General features: G+C 49.8%; 1 protein-coding gene across 1 annotated transcript in view; it reads right to left on the bottom strand.

Moving 5' to 3' along the window:
- The window catches only part of LOC146863453 (coagulation factor XI-like), a 291,685-nt gene that overhangs the window by 58,134 nt on the left and 214,513 nt on the right, over window positions 1-19,038 (bottom strand). Inside the window, exon 5 of the mRNA XM_085643174.1 lies at window positions 7,423-7,535. Within this exon, the coding sequence (XP_085499300.1) occupies window positions 7,423-7,535 (113 nt within the window). The remainder of the gene's footprint in view (window positions 1-7,422; window positions 7,536-19,038) is intronic.

Raw genomic sequence — 19,038 nt, 5'->3', positions numbered from 1 at the left:
AAGTCCCCCACACCTGTCCTGGACATCACCATCACCCTGGTACCCCAGTCCCCATACGTCCAGCACAATGCGCAGGTCACGATGGAGACCAAGCAACGACCATACGCCCTAGAAGGATGCAAACACGTGTTGGGGGCAAACCACAGCACCCATGTCCTACCTGTGCCTCCTGGTGACACAGCACACAATCACCGCAACAGAAAGTACACGTCCCACCCCAGTGTGCAGGCAACAACAGAACACCGTGGAACCTCCAACAATGTCGCCTTCAAATACACAGCCAGTGTGCATGATTCCTTCATCCTCCGACCGTCCATCATCAACCAGCGTCCCCAGGATGTCAACAAGGGAAATGCACAGCCCCTTGGCAAGTCCACCAAAATGAACACCCCACTCACCTCAACTCCACAACCATGCAAATCACAACTCTGGCAATGCACACGTCACAAAATCACAACCAACATGCACAACAATATGACCACCCACCAGACACGACAGAACAACTCACAATGGTTACCTGGCCAAGCAGTGAACATGAGCCATCAACGGCATGGCACCTCATCTACACAACAGCCGAATGTGGGGAGAGGTGGCAACCAGGCACCTGTGAAGGATGCAGTAGTACCATGATTGGGAAAGTACACAATGCCAAGAGTGGCGGAGATGTGCTTGACAGATCGCAGTGTGCAGAACACACCCATATCCATGGCGAGATACACCTCTGGTGTATGCAGTGTAGTGAACAGTGGAAGCAACCATGTCACCACAGCCAGTGGGGGACCTTGTGGAAATCTTCCCTGTTACGGCCCCCCTAAGCGTGACCGGAGTGGGATGGCCCGGCGTACGCCACGCCAGCGTAGGGGTGTGAACAAAAAGCACGTAGCCCTGGGCATGGTCCTCTTCTGGAAAACCCAACGTCTCGGCCAGGGCGCCGCCTCTCACCCCGCCACGAGACCGACGCCGTCCTCTTGAGCGGAGTTGCCTGCGACGCTGTGCGCCTGCTGGACCCCGGCACGCGGGACCACGAACCCATCAGGCCCGCCCCTGCGCAGCCATGCCTCACTGATCACCTGCCAACATCGGCGTGTGTCAAGGAGGGCTCGCCACATGCCAGCTCCAGTCCCGAGTCCCGTGACCTTGGCAGCCTCCTCAGTTCATCACAGCCTCCACGATACAGGCCCGCTTTACTCCTTTTTCGTTGACGTACTCTACTGCCGCCTCAGGCCTACTCTTCGGCCCAGTCGGTCCCATATGTGAAATTGTGTACTGAGTCATGAAAGTCAGTGACCCCAAATCCAGGCCAGCGGCAACAGCACCAGGCCCCACCCGATCAGTGAGGCATAGTTCCATATGGACTACTTGCGACACGTGGTGGCACTAACCCTGTTCAACGTCAGCCTGCGACACGTGGTGCCACTAACCCTGTTCAACGCCAACCTGCGACAAGTGGTGCCACTAACCCTATTCACCGCCAGCCTGCGACAAGTGGTGCCACTAACCCTGTTCAACGCCAGCCGGCGATACGTGGATGAGGGACCTGGACTACCCTGTGGAACAGTAGGTCTCACATCCAGCACCTAGGCGCAAATCACAAATGGCAGAGTCCACACCAGTGGTCGCACGGAGAGGAGTAAGAGGAAGATGCGGCTCAGTCTGGACGAAACCCGGGTCACATACATGGAGCCATTGAACCTGAACTACGTAGGCCAGTGGGGCCATCCAACCTATGTCGGCGACACCCGGTGAATGGCCCGTACTGACCCCTGCCTCAGGCTTACACCACGGTCAGGTAGGTCACATATTTGGAACTGAGTCTGATTACACCATGGCAATGAACACCATTTAAGGCATAGGACAAGTCACTATACTATCTTCGATGTGGTGCCAACAAGTCTTGGCATGTCATCACAACCACACGTGGCTGTGGGACACGCGGACTACTGCCCTCGCCCCACGCTGCGCATGAGTGGGTCACAGATTTGGAACTGAACATCAGTTATTCGAAAGGCAGAATACATGTCATCGCACGGACGGAGAGGCGTAAGAGGATGACGCGTTGCAGTCCGGAGTGAACAAGATCATCGTTATGGAGGTGATCGAACACTATCGACAACTGCCCTTCTGTCACTTACTCTGTGCCTCGACAGCCAAAGACACATGGCTGTGGGCCACTCTGACCGCTGCCTCCGGCCTACACTGCGGTCCAGTAGGTCAAAGACTCTTCATTTTGCAATGGCTGAGTTCATATCAGCGTACCGGCATCATCGCAGACTGCATCCCCTCTCAGCCCCGGTGCCACTAAGTCTGTTCCCCGACAATCATGAACACTCTCTGGTCGAACTTTGGTAGCATCTGAGTCTATGGACTAGGGGGTAGTTTTCATCCTCATGTAGCTGATACCGAATTAGTGGTGGCAACGAGGCTGTCGCATTCCACTCCTCCATTTGCTCTTTCCGGATAAAATCAAACCTTTCGGCGTCAGGCCCTGGAGGACACCTTCCACCTTCCACTGTCCCCTGAAACCCTCCGCAACATACACCTCAGACATTGATGATGACCCGCTCAGGTCGCATGGCCCATCTGACTGCACCACAAGTCACCGCCCTGTGGCTGGGTGCCTGTGTCGGACGCTGTGCATCCGGGGCCACTAACTTTGTACTTTTCAAGTCTGGGACCCCTTCTTCAGCGATATTGGATGATCCCTGAAGCGTTGGCCTTGGAGTCATCAACGCCATTTCTCTGTGGCCCTGCGCTGTACGCAGCCTCAGGGCCCAACAGCGTCCCACCAGGGCTCACACACCAAATTGAGTCCTGACCGGCCGGACGTGACATCACCGGTGGAGGCACACGCCACCACCGCAAGGACCACCTCCAACAGCCATCTGCCACAGTTGACACGGTGGTCCTGACAGATTTAGGGAGTTGCTCAGACCTGTCGTGGATGCCATCATCAGCCTGATTCCCTGCTCAGCACTCCAGGTGCCAGTGACTCAGTGCACCGCAAGCCATTGTCCATTAATGATTGAGTTTTGAGCTGGGTTGAGGTTGCGCAGCTATGTCACTTCAAGCAGTGTGGGGGCCCTGAGACGTTGATGCGGAAGATGATGCAGGTATGACACACCCCACTGCATCTGCATCAGGTATCTATCACAGGGACACAATCCAAGACTTTTTCTTCACATGCTGCGCTCATCTCTAGTGTCCCATCCCCAGTGCACTGCAACTCACGGACACTTCTGTGTGCATGTTGGCTGTCCTCTGGACTTTCTCCTGCTCCCTCCATGTTGCTCAGCAGTTGACTCTTTTATGCATGTGTTTTCTGTTTCCGTTGCACTGGTGTCTAATGTTCAAGTGGTTGCCAACACCAGACATTCCGTGCGGAATGGCTTACACTCATCACACACACATCCAGAACAGGCATAACCGTACATGTGGCCCTGCCAATAAAGGGCATGTGCCCGTAGCCAGTTCAACATGATATCTGTGTGTGTCCCTGTGGTCTTGTTGTATGCATGAGGGCCCTGGGCCCTATGCAATTATATTGTGCTGTGTACATTGGATGCAGACGTGTCACCGCAGGCAGCGGGTTGGAGCTTGGACATGTAGCTTTGTCGTCACCTACTCAATTCGTAAGGGGAGTGGCCAGGGCCGTTGTACGCAGAGCCAACATGGGTGTGTGACTGCTATTTGAGCGCCCCTGCCCGTAGTTCTGTACTGTGAATGTGCATCTGCATGTGTCTCTGTGGCAATGTGGGTCTCCTTAGTGGGGTGTTGGTGGCCCCTGAAGGTTGATAGACACCCACGTATGTGTCGTGGTTCGCATTCCATGGGTTCGGCCCCCACCCACACCTGTTGGGCCACCTCCTTTTGACATGCAGGAACATGGCATTGGGGTGCGATGTGTGGGTGGGTGAAGTGTCATGATCCAGCTGTGCTTACGGTTGCTTCCTCCTGTGTGGTCTGTTGCAGCTCAGTGTTCTCCTCTGAGTAGCTTGGCTGTTCGGGTCCTGGTGGGGGGTTGCATGGGGTATCCATGTGCCATTGTAGGGCGTCGGTGTCGACGGTGTGGTGGTCCTCTCCGGCATCACTGATGTGTTGTATTCTGTGCTCTTCTGAAGGTGTTGTGTGCCCCTCTGCGATGTGAAGGGGAGGTGCGTATTGACATATGTGTTGGCGCATTGTGCAGGTTTGCATGTAGACTGTATGGCAATGTACTTTGTGACTGTTTGGGGGTGCTGGATTCTTCTGCGGGACAGTGTACATTTGGCCTACATGACAGATGTGAGGTCGTACGCGTAAATTTGCATTTCACAGTTTTCGGCTCCGTCAGATGTAGTAGGCATATTTCTGTGCATGTACAGAGCCAGTTGTGTCCTCTGTTCTGCAGTATCGGCTATGCGCGTTGTTCCTCGTTGTCATCAATGTGGGTGTGCCGTTCATGCTATGTGTGTGTGCTGCAGTGTGCCAAGGGGATTGGGCCATGGACCTGGGTGATTGTGGGTGTGCAGTGTGCTACTCCTCGTTGTGCATGTATGCCTTTGTGCCCACTCCCCCGTCCCCCCAGTCCCTGTTCGTTGCACTCCCTGTTGATGTTGTGTCAGGTCCTCTCGAGCTGTGTCCGTACTCCCTACTCCATGCACCGTCTCAACACTGATGACTGTGGCCTAGCTTTCCTTCAGCTCCTCCAGTGGCGCTGGACTGCCACCTCCTGTCGCCGTTGCTGCCTTCCTGTTGGCAGCGGGTTTGTGCCAGGTTTAGGTAGTCACGTCATGCCGGCGCCTATTGGCCTCCTGGATTGGCCTCCTCGGCACTCTGACTGCAATCCAGGTGGTCTGCTTGTGGGTCAGTTGCTGGTAGTGTTCCGTCACCTCCGTGATGCTGGTCTTGTTTTCCTGCGGTCTGCACCCCGTCTTCCTCTCCCTCTTCTCCTTGGCCTTCCCCGACCCCGTTGTTCCTTGCTGGTAGTCTGTGGGGGTTGTGGGGTTCGTGTTGGCCCCTGCACTGTGTCAGGGTGTATCAATGTTGCTACGCACTTTGGATTGTTTTTGGTGTATTTTTTCTGTGGCTTTTATGGTGCATTGTTCTGCCAGATGCGTGGGATTTGCAGGCCTGTGCCTGGTTTTCGCTACTTTTAGTACCGCGGTTGGCCTCATCGCATGTTTTTTTGTGTTCGCGTATTGCATTTATGCGGCGTGGGGTTGATTTTAACACGGACATTTGGGGCCATATGTAGGTAAATTACATTTACCGATTCTTAAATACCGAATTTTACCGATTCGGTATTTATGAATCGGTAAATGTAATGTAGGTAAAAAAATACCGATTCGGTAAGTGTCGGTATTTTAGAATCGGTATTTACCGATTCGGTAATGGTAACCTGTATCTCATTGATTCCTATGGGCCAGGAGGCCCATAGGAATCAATGGGAAGCCAGTTACCATTACCGAATCGGTAAATACCGAATCGGTAATGGGGGGAGCTCAATCAAGGGTGGCAGGGTGTCACATTGACACCCTGTTGCACCCCTGATACCTGCATGTGTGCACATGTGGCACACATACATGCCCTGAGGGCATGTGTGTCTGCCACATTGCACACATCTAAGGGCCAAATAATGCCTTAACTGAGACATTCCTCATTTACCACCAACTTTCAGTTGGTGGTAAATAACGAATCCCCACACCCACCACACACTCCCCCTACATCTCATTTCTGTATTCGGTATTTACCGAATCGGTAAAATTACCGATTCAGTAATTTTACCGATTCGGTAAATTACCGAATACAGAAATGATCCCCCTACATATCAAAAGCCTAAATACCGGTCGGTAACGGTATATTTACCGAAAATCGGCCGTTACCGACCGGTATTGGGCTACCTACATGAGGCCCTTGGTGTGTTATCTGGTGACTATCGCATGCTACCACTTTGTTGTGGATTCCACGTTGACACGGGGTTATTTTCCCGCGATAGGCTGTGAAATTGAAAGTTGCGTTACGCTACTCTTGCGGTAGTTATCACACGTTCTTGTGAATATGCCCCTCTGTGTTTAACAAATGGAAGATCTCCAGTCCATGCTTAACCAAGGACTGTTTTATTGAGGTAGATAATCGATAAGATGTTAGAAAGGCAAGGCAGTTTGGTAATATAATTCCCCTTTGAGTGTACTGTATTGGAATCAAACATCTCCTCTGGATCGGCGAAAGAGGGGAAGGCGGAAGTTAAAAGTTCAACTTTTTTTAAGGTAAATATATTGAAGGCACGGGGAATACGTCACTGAGGGAAGCACTTTAAGTTCCTCGGATGTGTAAAATGTATTTTCCGGGATGGTGGCTGGCCCCTGGTCCCGGCCGGTGCATACCGACTTGTCTTTGGTGCACCATGGACGGGCCAGTGGCGCATCCACTGCACATCAGCACCATGGAAAGGCTTCAATAGGGTGCAGCAGCAGCCAAAAAATTAGTAGAGTGTGTTACCAAGACGGTGGCTCCAGTGGGACAATCCTAACGGATATAGAGGGCACCCGAGCTCCGACAGAGACGAGTGGTAAACTCGAAGAGATGGAAGGAATTAACAAACAATACAGTTCATGGATCACAAATGGAACCCTTTCAAATTGATAAAAAAAAGACAAAATTAGCACGTTAAAAACAGATCAAAATACTAGTTGCAATGCGCAAATTAGCATTTTGACAGGGAAACATGAGATTGTTCCCTCTATGGGTTGCACATCTGTGCCACAGCCAGGCTTAAATAGGACGTGGCAGCAGTAAAAAAAAACTAGCGCGCATTGCCAAGATGGCGACTCCAGTGGGACAATCCCAGAGAGTAAAAATGGCCCCCGAGCTTCCATTGAGACCAATAGCAGACTCAAACAAATAGGAAGGAATTAACTAACAATACAGCCCATTGATCACAAATGAAGCCCTTTTTAATCAAATTCATTAAAACAAGAACAAAGTAGCAAGGTAAAAACAGAGCAAAATACTAGTTGTAATGCAACAAATTAGCAGTTTGGCAGGGAAACCTCAGACTGTGCCCTCTGCCACCTTGGGTGGAAAGATAATTGACAAATATACTTTAAAATCAGCTCTTTTTGAGCAATTATGTTTTTTTTAACCCAAACACGTTGTATTTAAATTACTCAAATTCTGGCTCACCGCTGTGCCTCCAAAGGATATCTTACAAAGGCATTGAATCGAAAATGTTTTAACTGTATTATATTTGAAAATAATTCACAAGCAAATTTACCATAGTCCCTCTGTATTATCTTTTAAAACCAGGGACCAGTATGAAGAAAACCCATGCCCTCCCCTTTCCCCTTCTCTGAAAAGAATCACTGGGGTAGTTAATTCTAACATGTGGGCATTGACATTTCCCCCATGCAGTGTGTGATCTCATGTGTGCTCTTGTACACTTACAGGCCACTCCACTGCAGCAGTCTCTCTGACTGAACCCAGACATCACACCGGTTGTAATGAGAATGGAAGGAGGAGACGGGATCTTTGCTGTGAACTTCAGAAAACATTGAGAGCTGGAAAGAAAGGTGCGGAGAAAAAAATATGTGAAAAACTGAAGGAAAACCAACCCAATGCTTCAGTACCACCAGCCTTGCTAAGAAACTAAGGGACGATTAAGAGCCAAGGGGGGTGGAGTACCCTTTTAGTTTTAGCAATACATCACGCGCGATAGGCTCCCCACGGTGCAGGCCACACATTCCCTGTGGTTTTGCAGTTAATTATTTTTACACAATGAAACCAAAAACAAAAATGTCCATGTTCTGCCCCCTCATTGTTTAACTCATGGTTTGATACTGTTACCTAATGGTTGCCACCGGTAAAACTCTGCCCACCTCAGTTAATTTAAGTTACATGGGAGCATGCCCTATTCCAATGTGGTTGGCATCCTTGCACTGCTAACCATGTGATACGTTTGTATTGCCAGTAGTGGAGTGGATAAATGAGAGAGGCCTTTTGCATATGGCTGGGTATGAACTGGGGTGGTGAAGTGAGCTAAAGAACAATGATGGATTCAACCCAGATCTGTGACTGGGGGTGTGTGTCTGCAAAGTTTCAGCGCTCCGTCCATCATCTCCTTGTGTTGGCTTTGTTCACCCTACGTTGTCAGGCTATGCCCAGACGTGGGTCCCTTGCTCACTGTACCACTGGATTCAAGCTAGCCTGGCTGATTAGGGCTGTTAGCCCGAAACTGGTCCCAGGATGCTTGTTTCTGGTCCAGAGAAGACCTGGCTTGGCAGTTCGGGCTGGACTGTTCCCATGAGGCACAGGGTCAAGACTGATTTGCATATAGCTGGGTCTGAACTGGAGTGGCGAAGTGAGCTAAAGAACGATGATGGATTAAACCCAGATCTGTGACTGTGGTGAGTGTCGGCAATGTTTCAGCGCTCCGTCTATCTTCAAAGTCTTTATTTCGGTTTTACAGTACCATAAAAGAAAGATAGAAAAAGCACATAGATCTTACATGGCAATAATCAGAATAAAAAGTACTGTAGATTGAAATACTTCCTATACAGGCTCTTGATAGTTTAAAAAGAGATACAAATTAGGGTAAAAAGCTTATCACAAGGATACAATATGTACATAGTGCAAATATAAGCATATTTCAATATTTAAAAGATACATCCTAACATCAAAATTAAAATGACAAGCAATCGAAATATTTACAACCAAAGTGCTAATACGAAATACACCCCCATCTGTTCAGATCATTTATGTTTCAATTCATTTACTTCCTTCAAGTCAATAAAGTCAATAGGGCCCTCCTTCTAATGGACCATAATTTACCCAGAAATGTTGCTATTGCACAAGCAAAGAATGGTCGCGCATCTGATTTCAGGATACGTAGGGCTTCTTTAGGACTATGTGTCCCTAAGTGTCTACATACCGGGATAAGCCGTAGGCAGGGCACGCAAAAACCACATGGCCTATTGTTTCTTTAGGGCAAGGGCAAGAAGGACAGCCCCTGGGCTGTGATACATTTGTCCTCCAGGTATTAGTGAAGGCATTGATAGGAAGACAACCGTGTCTAAATTGAGTACATCATTTCCTATCTTCTGGCACTTTTATTAAATCAAGGAAGCTTTCTAACCGGCTGCTAGATTTAATATCAAAGTACAGGTCAGTTAAGCAGCCATGTCGTGTATTCATATAGTTCTTCTGTTCTACCCAAGCCCAGAACTGTAGTTTTAGTGTATCCCTAGAGTATGTGGGAGGGCGACCTTCTAGCTCCTTAGGCACACCTATGTCCGCCCGGATGGTATTTATGTAGTTGATCCACCCAATTTTGTGGTTTGCGTCCAGGGCAGAGACTTCATTAAAGGCAGCTGCATCGGACATCATTTCTGGAGTTGTAACTAATCTGTGCCAGAAAAGCGAGGGGCGTGGGCTCACCAGACCATTAATAGACTTGGCACCCACATCGAGTTTCAAGGGAAGGAGGGGAGTGCTCTATGGGAGTGATAACAGGCATCTAAGAAACTTGTTTTCTATTATCGAGAGGATGTTAACGTTTATAGATCCCCACAGTTCGGCTGCCTGGAGTACACTGCTTACTACCTTACAACCATACAACTTCAGTGCAGGAGCTACAGGCCTAGTGTACAAGATACAATGCTCCCGTCGCACGGCCCCAGTTAACTGGGAACATTTCAGGGATGCCCTCTCTAGATGTTACTTCCATACCATTCCCTCAGATAACTAATTCCCAAATAATCAAAGAAGCTCACTCGTTCGAGCAGGACATTATCAAGAACCAAGTTACCCTTAAAGGATTTATGAGGATTTAACATCATCAACTTAGTTTTAGTTTTGTTGATCACCAAACCCCTCTCATCACAAAAGTTCTTAAAGCAATGTAAAAGTTTCTGTAAGCCCATGGGGGTTTGGACACTAAAAGAGTGTCGTCTGAAAACAACAAAAGGGCATATGCATCAACCAAACTAATACCGATTCCTTAATAGCGAAAAATAAGGAATCGCCATTAAGGAATCGGTAATTGGCATGCATCAACAGATTCGGTGAAATTTAGCGATTCCTTAAAAATCGCTAAATTTACCGATTCCTTAATAGCGGGGCACGCAAACGGCCTCACTAGCAAATAGCGAGTTCGGTAATACCGATTTGGCTAATAGCGAGTTCGGTAATACCGAATTAGCTATTACCGAATCGGTAATAGCGAAATCGCAAATTGCCGCGTCGCTCCGGGAACGGGCTGATGACATCACCAACCAGGAAATACTGCTGCCCCACCCACATAGCCTCGACAGAGGAGCAGACAGGAGCTGGAAAGAAGGACAGGCTGTGCAGAGTGAGGCCACACAGATTCTGCCATTCACATCACACATCCATCATGTCGCAGGAAGTGCCATCCAGCACAGAATCTGCACGCAAGCGCAAGAAGAAGTTTTCGGACAGGGAGCTGGAGTACCTCATCGAGGAAGTGTCCAGCAAACACGACCGCCTCTTTGGCAAGCTGTCCCTCAAGGTGCCTGAGACCGAGAAGCGGCGCATCTGGCAGCGCATCCGTGAGAGGGTCAATGCGGTTGGCGTCACTAGCCGCAGCATCGACGACCTTAAAAAACGGTGGTATGACCTGCGGAAGCGCGCAAAAGAGAGGATTGCTGAGAGGCTCCGGGAGGCAAGAAGGACTGGAGGCGGAACAACCACTGCACCATCCAACACAGCCCTGGAGGACCTTGTGGAAGGGACGATAGAGCGGGAAGCCGTCGTGGGGGTGATCCAGATGGACACGTCCGGCGCAGCCACAAGTGCCCAAGGTAAGATGCATGCCTGTGCCACACCCAGCATAGCGTAAATCCATACCCATGCCCCCAGCCCAATCTCACTGTGTCTGCAGCTCTGGCACAGACAGCTCCACACATGACACTACTGCATCTTGGGAGTTGTAGTCTAGTCAGCCCAGAGTGCAGGTACAGGCGTAAATCCTCTGAGCACACACCACATATTTTGTACATGGCTGTAGACTGTTCATTTGTTGGACCACAGAGGGACATTAATGGGTACAACACTATGTAGGTGTAATCATCCCACTAATCATGCACTGTTTCACACACAGATGCATCACCTGGGGACTCTGACGACAGCGACCAGCTGATCATTTCTGAGACACCCGTGGAGTCAGACCAGGAGACTGCGCAGGATGCGCACGCACCGCCAACACCTGCCACCCCACCAGCACCACCTCCACCAGCGCCACAATCAACGGCACCAGCACCAGTGCCACAAGCCAAGGCACCAGCACCTGCGCCACAAGCCAAGGCACCAGCACCTGCGCCACAAGCAACGGCACCAGCAAAACAGCCTGCAGCTAGTACAGCCACAATACCGCAGAGGCACAGGCACCAAGTTGCGCCCTTGCAGGAGATGGCAACCCCCCCCCCGCAATTGGCACCCACGCAGCGCACATCCACACCACCTGCTGCACCACCTGGAGGCTCAAGACACGCACGGCGTCACAGGGCCCGTCGCAGTTCCGTCTCCTCAGCAGACCAGGATGTCCCAACAACCTCTGCAATCGAGGAGAGGATGCTGCGTACACAGAACCTGCAGGGAAGACATGTGGCTAGCATCAGCTGCAATATCGTGCGCCTAGCGAGGGAGATGCGCGCCATGACTGCAGCAGTCACCGACATGGGCTCCGCGGTCAGGGACATGGGCACGACGGTCAGGGACCAGACCACTGCGGTTGCTGATGGCAATGCTCAGCTCAGGGAGGAGGTACGTGAGCTCACCCGTGCCATCAGGGAGGGCCATGAGTCCCAGAGGAGGAGTAACCGGCAGCTAATGTTGCGTTCTGCCGCCGCTACCAAGGCCATACAACGGCACAGCAACTGCACCGCTGTGTTGGCACGCCGCACAGTCTCCCTGCAGGTGGACCTTGGGCACTTCTGCGGTGATGTGGCCAAGTCACTGGGACACATCACCACTGCTGTGGAACAACTTCAGAGCAGCACATGCAGTGCTGCAGCATTGGGAGGGGATGACACCAGTGAGGCTGCCTCCAGTGTCAGCAGCGTGTCACTGGCAGAGGCCAGCACCAGGCGCCGAAGTTCGCGTGCCTCCACGGGGACAGGCCGTGGTGAGGCTTTGGATGCACCTGAGCGGAGGCTTGGTGTACGTGGCAAGCGCCACTAGAAATTTGGACATGCTGCAGGTCCATGGTGGAGCAACCATGGCCATCCAATTATTGTGTTTGCACAGGCCTGACTTTAAGGAACCTTTTATTTACATTTATGCAATCGGAGCATGATTCACAATGCTAGTTCTGTTGCACAATCCTCAGTGCTACTGTGCATTAAACAGTTGCACCCAACACCAACTTGTAATGTCTCATTTTACCCAGGGTCAAAAATGATTTTGCATTATGTCTGTCCGCCTCCTATGGCCCTCTGCTGTGTTTGGGATGTGTGCCGGTCGTCGTTGGGCGGGTGGTTGGTCAGCCTGGGGGTCGTCATCCATGTCCACCTCCATGGGTATCCCCCTTCTGGTGGCAATGTTGTGCAGCATTGCACATACAGCAATTATTCGACAGCATGTGTCTGGTTGGTATAGCATGGCGCCGCCAGTCTTGTGGAGGATATGGAAGCGGCTCTTGAGAATCCCAAAAGTCCGCTCTATCACATTCCTCGTGCTGATGTGTGCAGCGTTGTAGCGATGTTCCTGCGGGGTTGCTGGATTTAGGTATGAGGTGAGTATGTATTCCCGCAGGGCGTAAGCACTGTCACCTAGAAGATAGAAGCATAGACTTAGCATTGGTGATGTACATACATGTGTGGTGTTGGTGTGGGGAAGCGTAGTTCTACGTACCTAACAGGAGTCCCTCTCCAAATTCTCCATTGAGTAGTCGCCTGTGCATTCCACTGTTGCGGAAGATGTATGAGTCGTGTGTGCTCCCTGGGAATTGTGCCACTAGGTCCGTTATGATGTTGTTGGCATCGCACACAACCTGCACGTTGATCGAGTGGTATGACTTGCGGTTCCTGAATAGGTACTAATTTGCTGACGGAGGACATATGGGGATATGCGTGCAGTCGATGCATCCAATCACATGTGGAAATTGTGCCACCTGGTAGAATGCCTGTTTGGTGCGGTCCAACTGCTGTGGGGTTGTGGGGAAGCTGATGTGTGTGTGGAGTATTGTCAGCATGGCATCTAGGAATTTCTTGAAGAAGCGTGACAGTGCGCTTTGCGAAACACCTCCGGCAACCGCAATTACCCCCTGGAAACTCCCTGAGGCCAGTAGGTGCAGGCTGCATAGGACCTGAACGTGCGCAGGGATAGCATTTGTCCTGTGTGTCTGGTGCTGCAGTAATGGTTCCAGGTCTGCAATCAGGCGCATGATCATAGCGCGATTGAGGCGATACTTCTGGTACACCTCGTCCTCATTCTGGCCGAGCAAGGTTATGCGCAGTCTGAACACTCGCTCCTGGACCCTTCTCCTGCGCTGTCCTGCTGCATTGATCCGCATCCCCCTTGCAAGCACGTAGAGGGCAGCCATTTTGTGGGAGCCAACAGGGTCTCCTGGGCCACATTTAAGGGTTTAGTGATTGCCTCAATCATTTGCACATGTAGGAAGAATTTGTCCTCTTTTTTTTTTTTTTTTTGTAACTTTACCTCCAGGTTTTGATTCCCCTTATTTAGCTCTGGCAAAATAGCGATTTTTGGGATTTTCGTTATTAGCGAGTTTTGTTGCATTGGGGTGCGATTCGTTATTTGCTATTGGCAATTTCCGGGAGCTAATAGTGATTTCGGTAATTGCGAATTCGGTATATAGCGATTCGGTAAATTAGCATTTTGGGTATTAGCGATTCGCTATGTTCGAGGTTATTTATTTAGCGATTCGTTATTTGCTCGGGTTTTGGGTTGATGCATTGGGATTGGGTATTTTTCACACAATACCGGGAGCTATTAACGAATCGGTATTTTACCGACTGGATTTTGGCTTGATGCATAAGGGTGAAAGTGGCTATTTTATGATTAGCCAGCGATGGAGCATCGGCCGGGGTAGAGCAAAAGAGATCAGCCACCTGATTTACATATATTAGAAGAGGGTGGGGGCCAGGACGAACCCTTGGCACACCCCCTGCCTGATTTTGAATGGCTCAGTGTTTTGGCCCTGGTTTCCCCACCTTACACAGGCGGTAACAACCTCTTCACAGCGCGGGGATGCCCTTGGGTCACCAGGAGCTATATAAATCGCTAAATAATAATAATAATAACGTGATGAGTGGCTCTAAAAGTTCCAGAGGCATACCCATGTCCCGAAGGACCTGCCAAAGCAGGTCCCGGGGAACTAGGTCGAAAGCTGTTTTCAGGTCAATAAAGGCAAGATATAAGCTGCCTTTGCCCAACACAACTACCTTCCAATACAGCAAGACCAGGCGAAACGCCTGGTCGATCGTGCTGGTCATCCGCCGAAAGCCCGCCTGGAGTGGAGAAAGGATGTCGTTTTCCTCCATCCATGTCTGGATTTTAACAAGGAACGAGCGGCAGAATACCTTCTATGCACAGTCTATCAGGCTAATAGGACGGTAGTTGGAGGGTTTCGACCTGTCCCCTTTCTTGAAAATGGGTACTACCTCTGCCCCCTTCCAGGTGTCTGGAATGCTCCCCCCGCTTGAGATGTCATTGGCCAATCTCATAAAATAGGTTGCCCAGTGTTCCCTATCAGGGGCTTTTGCTAGAATAATGGCATCAAGTGAGCACAATATCTCCTCCTTAGTGAATGTAAGTGTACAAGGAGGGAGACCCATATCATGGAGCATCTGGGAACTGTCAATGTGAGGACCGTTGGAGTATAACTCACTAAAGTGCTTATGTCATTCAGCAGACGGAATGTTATTTGCCAAGGAAGGTGAACGTTCAAAGTTTTGTTTGGATACCAAAGACCAAAACATCCGACTATCATGATGCTCAATGGCCTCTCCTAACTCCTCCCATCTCATCTCATCCCATTCTTTTTTTGCTTTACACTGTGCCTGTTAGTAGTCTTTCCTAGCCTTCCGAATACTAGTAGGCTCTCGATTTTTGAGGGCAACAGTCAAACTCCCTCTCAGGGTCCTGCACTCTTGGTAGAACCATGAATCTCTTCCCAAGGATCTTCCCTGAGATAATCTCAGTTTTTTATTTGGAGCATGGAAAAAACAAGCCAGATGGTCAAAGAATTCCTTGTGGAGGATGCTACAACTACTCTGGTTAGATGGGTCTGTGGTCCCTGGTGCTAAGATTGCTAGGTGCTTTGTAAGGGCATCCTTAATCAGTTCGATCTTTAATTCATCTGCCAATACCGCAGGCCATTTGAGACGACACTTATCGCTTGTAGGTATTAAGGATTTTGTGCTTAGTGGTATCAGCCGCTCTCTCCCAAAGGGATTTTGGATAGACAGGATAGGGGGATTATGATTGCTTTCACACAATTGAATTATGGCCATATCCTGTATCAACAGCCAAAGTGTGAGGTCCACTAGTAATAGTCAATCCCACTAGACCCATTTGGCCCCACAAACGTCACTCCTCTATCTGAAATTGTTCTTCCATTAGCAGCCCTTAACCTATATTCTAAGGTTAGCGCATTAAGCTGAAGTGCAGTTTGCGACCATTTTTTTATTGGGGTAATTTCCCATGGGGGTACCCTCCAGAGTTTATCCTCCTCATTCACATCATTATCCTCTGCCCAGTTGAGGGGTTCAAAAGTTACATTGAAATCCCCACCAACTATAAGTGGGTAGCTATCAACCCTAACTTCCAATAAATTATCCAGGGACTGAAGTGTTGGGGAGCTGCCGCCTCTGGTACTCCTAGCATATACATTATATATGTCAACCGTCTTGCCCTTACCATTGGCTATCCTGATCCCAAGGATATCTGGGCTATTCTCAGCCAGCTCTTTGACGTCACAATTGTAGGAAGGTGGAATCTGACTATATGGTTGCCCCCACTTTTTTCCTGGTGTTTGCATGGTTTTTCACTAGTCTGGCTGGGATCCTGCTATCCAGGACCTCAGCCTATTATTATTTAGAGTTTATAATGCGCATGGCTGCCACAGCAACGAGGCGTCCCAGCGCAGCACAAGGACCAGGAACGAGAGCGTGAGCAAGTCGCAGCAGTTAAATGGTAGAGAAGGGAAAAAGCCAAGTCTTCAAAGCCTTACGGAAAACCAGGTGGTTGGAAATAGTTCTAGTAGATGTCGGGAGTGAGTTCCACAGTTTTGCTGCCAAGTATCGGAACAAACGGCCCCCTGCCCTGGCCCTCCACACTTGAGGAGCGCAGACCAAAGCTAGTTCAGCAGATCGCAGTGAGCGCTTAGGTACATAAGCCTCCAACAAATGTAGAAGCCCGGCGGAGCTTGTTTCGCTAGAATCTTATGTGAGATACATAATGCTTTAAACTCTATCCGCTTATCTACTGGCAGCCAGTGAAGTTTGGGAAGCACCTGGGCGACTGAGCAATGCTTAGGCAGTGAGACCAGGATCCGTGCTGCTGCGTTCTGGACCCTCTGGAGGCGGTTTACACTGGCCCTTGTTGCTCCCAAATATAGGCAATTGCCATAATCTAATCTAGATAGAACAGACGCCTGGATGATAGTCTGGTGCACCGGAGGGGGGAAAAACCCGAGCAGCGGCTTAAGACCCCGCGGGAGTCCAAAACAGACCCCAGCAACGGCTTTTGTTTGTTTCTCAAAGGTCAATCCTCGGTCAAACCAAACCCCAAGATTTTTTACGGTGTCCCTAGCCTATCTGCTTACTCCCTTAAACAACTTGGTGTGCATATTAGATGCACTAGTGATTGGATACTGTGGTACCTTATGAGCACCTAGTATATGGTACCTTAGGTACCTAGGGCATTGGTACTTCACAGGCCTGCCAGGGTGCTTGGTTTACTATGTGAGGGGGTGCTTCTGCATGAGCAGGACCCCTCTGCAGCTGACAGAGTCTATTCTCTGCTGCTGTTTGTGGATGTGGTTAAACCATATACTCTTAAGTGCATTATAACCTCGCGGTAAATGATTACTTTGGAATGACTGCATCAAAACATGTTGTGTTTGGTGTCAAACAACTTGGAATCATACCCCCACACCAGTAACTGGTGTGGGAGTATGATCCCACCCTTCTAGAGGGGATGACATGTACCCACTGAACTAAACGGTAGAAATCTCAAAGAGCCCTGGCATCACAAAATGGATGCCACCAGCACAGACACTGGGCTGCCCTCCTGCTGCTGACCAAAACTCGCAGTGGAGGAAGCCCAACAAAAGGCATCCTGTCACAGGGAGGTGTCACCACCTCCCAGACAGGATTTAGTGTATTGGAGCTGGGTGGGTGCACTCTTAGAGTGATTTGAAGTCCTGCACTGGGGGAGCAGTAGGCTCCTCTGTGCATATGCCAGCTCAAACCGGTTCAGGGGCTACCTGCCCCTGCTCTGGCGCGAAACTGGACAAAGGGTAGTGGGTGTAACCACCCACTACCCTGACCCTCCTAGAGGAGTGGTCATAGAGCTAGTCCCTCCCATATCTTCACTATAAGATAGCAAGCATTGCCAATGCAATTCAGATAACCCTGGACGACGCTCTACAAAAAAGAATCCTGGCCCTTCGACGTTCCACTACCTTTGGAAGACAGAAGAATCTCCCTTGGAGTCAAGGAGTGACTCCCCTGCTTGGCAGGCACCAAAAACCTTAATCAATGGTTGCAAACTTCACCACTCCCGCCGGAGTCCGAATTCCCTGCGTCCCCAGAAGCAGATTTCCTGACCTCTCGACGGCCATTTTGAGTCCCCAGTGAAGCTGTGGCATCTGGACCCCACGAGTGATGAGGAACTGCAATACCTGGGAACCGTGCACTATTTTCGACTGCAAACCCTAAACAATGTTCTACGAACTTGTGCTTTGGACCACTTGTGGCCCAAGTCCCCAACAGGTTTTGTTCCAAAAATCAGCGGCCTACCCCGTCCTGAGTGACTGTGGGCTCCTGTGAAACTTTTCCTGCGGCGGCGTCTTCGCGATCACTTGCCCGTTGGCTAGTGGGTCTCCCGAAGACTTCATCAACTCAAAGGGCTCTCCTGATTGCTCCGGGCCTGCCCTCACTTACCCTTGCTGGGTGAGTCCATTAGACCTTGCTGGTCTGCATCATCGACTATCTTGAGTCTACACAAGACTTGCAGTTGCCAAGGCTTGTTGGCTCCAATCCGGTTGCCAACACCGTCATCAGCTGCAGACGTCGTGGGACACTCCGAATCCAGCTGCTGGTCATCGTTGATCCCTCCTGGACCTCGTGAGCGAAGAGTCAAAACCCCATCGACGACCTGAATCGACACGACATCTGTGGTCATCCATCTTGCTGGCCACCGGTCACTGGCAAGTAACTTTGAACACTGACCCTTCAATTTTCAGGTCCTCTTCATCTTCAATCCACCTTCAGATTCCAGCGGACACCTCTCCAGTCGTCACAAGCAGCAGGTCTTCATTGGTCTCCATTGAAAACAGCATCTCGACCCGACACCAAAAGACACCTATGCACCCGGCTTCCCTGGGTGAGATAACTTGTGCACTCCGCTGCCCAAGTGTGCGTTGGCCCTCGAAATACTTACCTTGTAAGTGGCTTGCTTGTTGACTTCCTCGAAGTGCCCTAAAACTTTAAAATATAAACCACAACTTGCTCCATTGTAACCAATAGGAAACCCGCGGCTGTGTTTAGACACTGCACGTGTCTCCCGTGTGCTTGTTACTTACCTGCTAACACTGCAGTAGTGAAGCCCCAGCGATTCCCAAGGCCCTAGGATTTGTCATTTTGCAAGTCGACTTTGTTAAACCATTTTTTTAGTATATGGTCTGGTACGCCCCTGGGGCTCCAGCCATATTTGTGCTTAATTTATTGAGAACTATTGACATTTGAATGTGTACCTGGCTTCTAATCTCATAAAGAGATTAGTAAAGTGTGTCTAGAAATAAATACATATATATTTGATATATATACCTGTGTGGTGTCCTTTCATTTAGTAATT

The sequence above is a fragment of the Triturus cristatus genome, chromosome 2_2 (genome assembly GCF_964204655.1).
Source record: "Triturus cristatus chromosome 2_2, aTriCri1.1, whole genome shotgun sequence".
In the NCBI taxonomy this organism is placed as follows: Eukaryota; Metazoa; Chordata; class Amphibia; order Caudata; family Salamandridae; genus Triturus; species Triturus cristatus.
This window is presented reverse-complemented; position numbering and strand designations above follow the sequence as displayed.